Source organism: Vombatus ursinus, unplaced genomic scaffold (genome assembly GCF_900497805.2).
Source record: "Vombatus ursinus unplaced genomic scaffold, bare-nosed wombat genome assembly UNPS02014817.1, whole genome shotgun sequence".
In the NCBI taxonomy this organism is placed as follows: domain Eukaryota; kingdom Metazoa; phylum Chordata; class Mammalia; order Diprotodontia; family Vombatidae; genus Vombatus; species Vombatus ursinus.
This window is the reverse complement of record NW_020954595.1, coordinates 15,766,321-15,768,210: the sequence shown is the minus strand read 5'-3', so window position 1 is coordinate 15,768,210 and position 1,890 is coordinate 15,766,321. Positions and strand designations below refer to the sequence as shown.

At 39.9% G+C, this 1,890-nt stretch overlaps 1 protein-coding gene across 1 annotated transcript in view; it reads right to left on the bottom strand.

Annotated features, from left to right (window-relative positions):
- Positions 1–670: 670 nt before the first annotated feature.
- Positions 671–1,890, bottom strand: part of LOC114023296 (zinc finger protein 850-like) — a 20,404-nt gene continuing 19,184 nt past the window's right edge. The window contains exon 5 of the mRNA XM_027835900.1: positions 671–1,890. This exon is cut by the window's right edge and continues 1,075 nt beyond it. Coding sequence (XP_027691701.1) covers positions 774–1,890 — 1,117 coding nt within the window. The 3' untranslated portion in view covers positions 671–773.

Genomic DNA, 1,890 nt, shown 5'->3' with positions numbered 1-1,890 from the left:
CCTTGGGGAGGTGGTCCCTGACCCCCAAAGACTTGACTCCAGAATTGCTGTATTGTGGAATTTGTGGGTTTCTCATGGGAAACCACTGAATGATTGTTTGTAATCCACCTTCCCCCCTCCCTTCCCATTGTATAAAACCTCTGTCTTTACTTCCCCAAGGTGGAATTCTGATGAAAATTCCCGATTTGCAAATCTGATCCTCATGATGAAACCAATTAATTAAAGGGCTACCTGTCACTTGGTCTCTGGCCTGTTGTTTCATCATTCTCAGGTTAGAGACTGGCTCAGTACAATCTCATTAATACATTTCCCTAAATTGCCCCAGTTTTCATACTCTTGATCCAACACCTCCAATTTCTCCCCTTCACCAAACATGGTTCCCCAGGTGAAACAGTACTGACACAAGTGTTCTCCCTTATCCTGAAGACATTCTATTTTTGAGAACAGCCAGAGGCTCCTTTCACACAATCCTGTAGTTCAGGAGCAATTCTAATGAATCCTTTTGCTGTTCTGCAGGCTGATGAGTTGGCATTAATTACTTTCACTTATTTCACCATTCTGTTACATGCAGAGATAAAATCTAGCGCTTCACCAGTGACCTCCACCTTCCAGAGAAAGGCTTCTCTTCAGGACAAATCTTACGATGTAAAGTAAAAGATGATTTCTGGCTGAAGGTCTTCCCACATACAGTTTGTACCCAGAAAGAATTTTCTGATAAGAAGATCTGTACTCCTTTTGAATACCTTTCCTCATTCATGTGAGGAGTAAGATTTTTACCTAGTATGAATTCTCCGATGGGAAAGGAGGACTGACTTTTGCCTGAAGGCTTTACCACACTGATTACATTCATAAGGTTTCTCTCCAGTGTGGATTCTCTGATGTCGAACAAGATGGGAGCTCTGTGTAAAAGCCTTTCCACACTGATTACATTCATGAGGTTTCTCTCCAGTATGGATTTTCTGATGTTCAGCAAGTTTGTTTTCCTTTAGGAAAGTTTTTCCACATTGAATACACCCATAGGGTTTCTCTACAGTATGGATTCGTTTATGTATAGTAAGACTGGTCTTCTGGTGGAAAATTTTCCCACATTGATTACATTCATAAGGTTTCTCTCCAGTGTGAACTCTCTGATGTAGAGCAATACTCCTCCTACATCTGAAAGTTTTCCCACATTGATTACATTCATAAGGTTTCTCTACAGTGTGTATTTTCTCATGTCGAATAAGATGGGAGCTCTGTGTGAATGTCCTTCCACACTGAAAACATTCATAGAGTTTCTCTCCAGTGTGGATTCTCTGATGTTGAGTGAGATTGGAGTTGAATATGAAAAGCTTTCCACATTGATTACATTCATAAGGTTTCTCTCCAGTGTGAATTCTCTGATGTTCAGCAATACTCTTCCTACATCTGAAAGTCTTTCCACATTGATTACATGCATAAGGTTTCTCTCCAGTGTGGATTCTCTGATGTTGAGCAAGACTGGAGCTATACCTGAAAGCTTTTCCACATTGATTACATTTATAAGATTTCTCTCCAGTATGGATTCTCTGATGTCCAGTAAGCATGGAACTCTCTGTGAATCTCTTTCCACATTGATTACATTTATAAGGTTTCTCTCCAGTGTGGATTCTCTGATGTCTAACAAGATGGTAGCGCTTTGTGAATGTCTTTCTACACTGATTACATTCATAAGGTTTCTCTCCAGTGTGGATTCTCCGATGTTCAGCAAGTCTGTTTTTCTTTAGGAAAGTTTTTCCACATTGAACACATTCATAAGGTTTCTCTACAGTATGGATTCGCTTATGTACAGTAAGATTGATCTTCTGTGTAAAAACCTTTCCACATTGATTACATTCATAAGGTTTCTCTCCAGTGTGGATGCGCTGATGT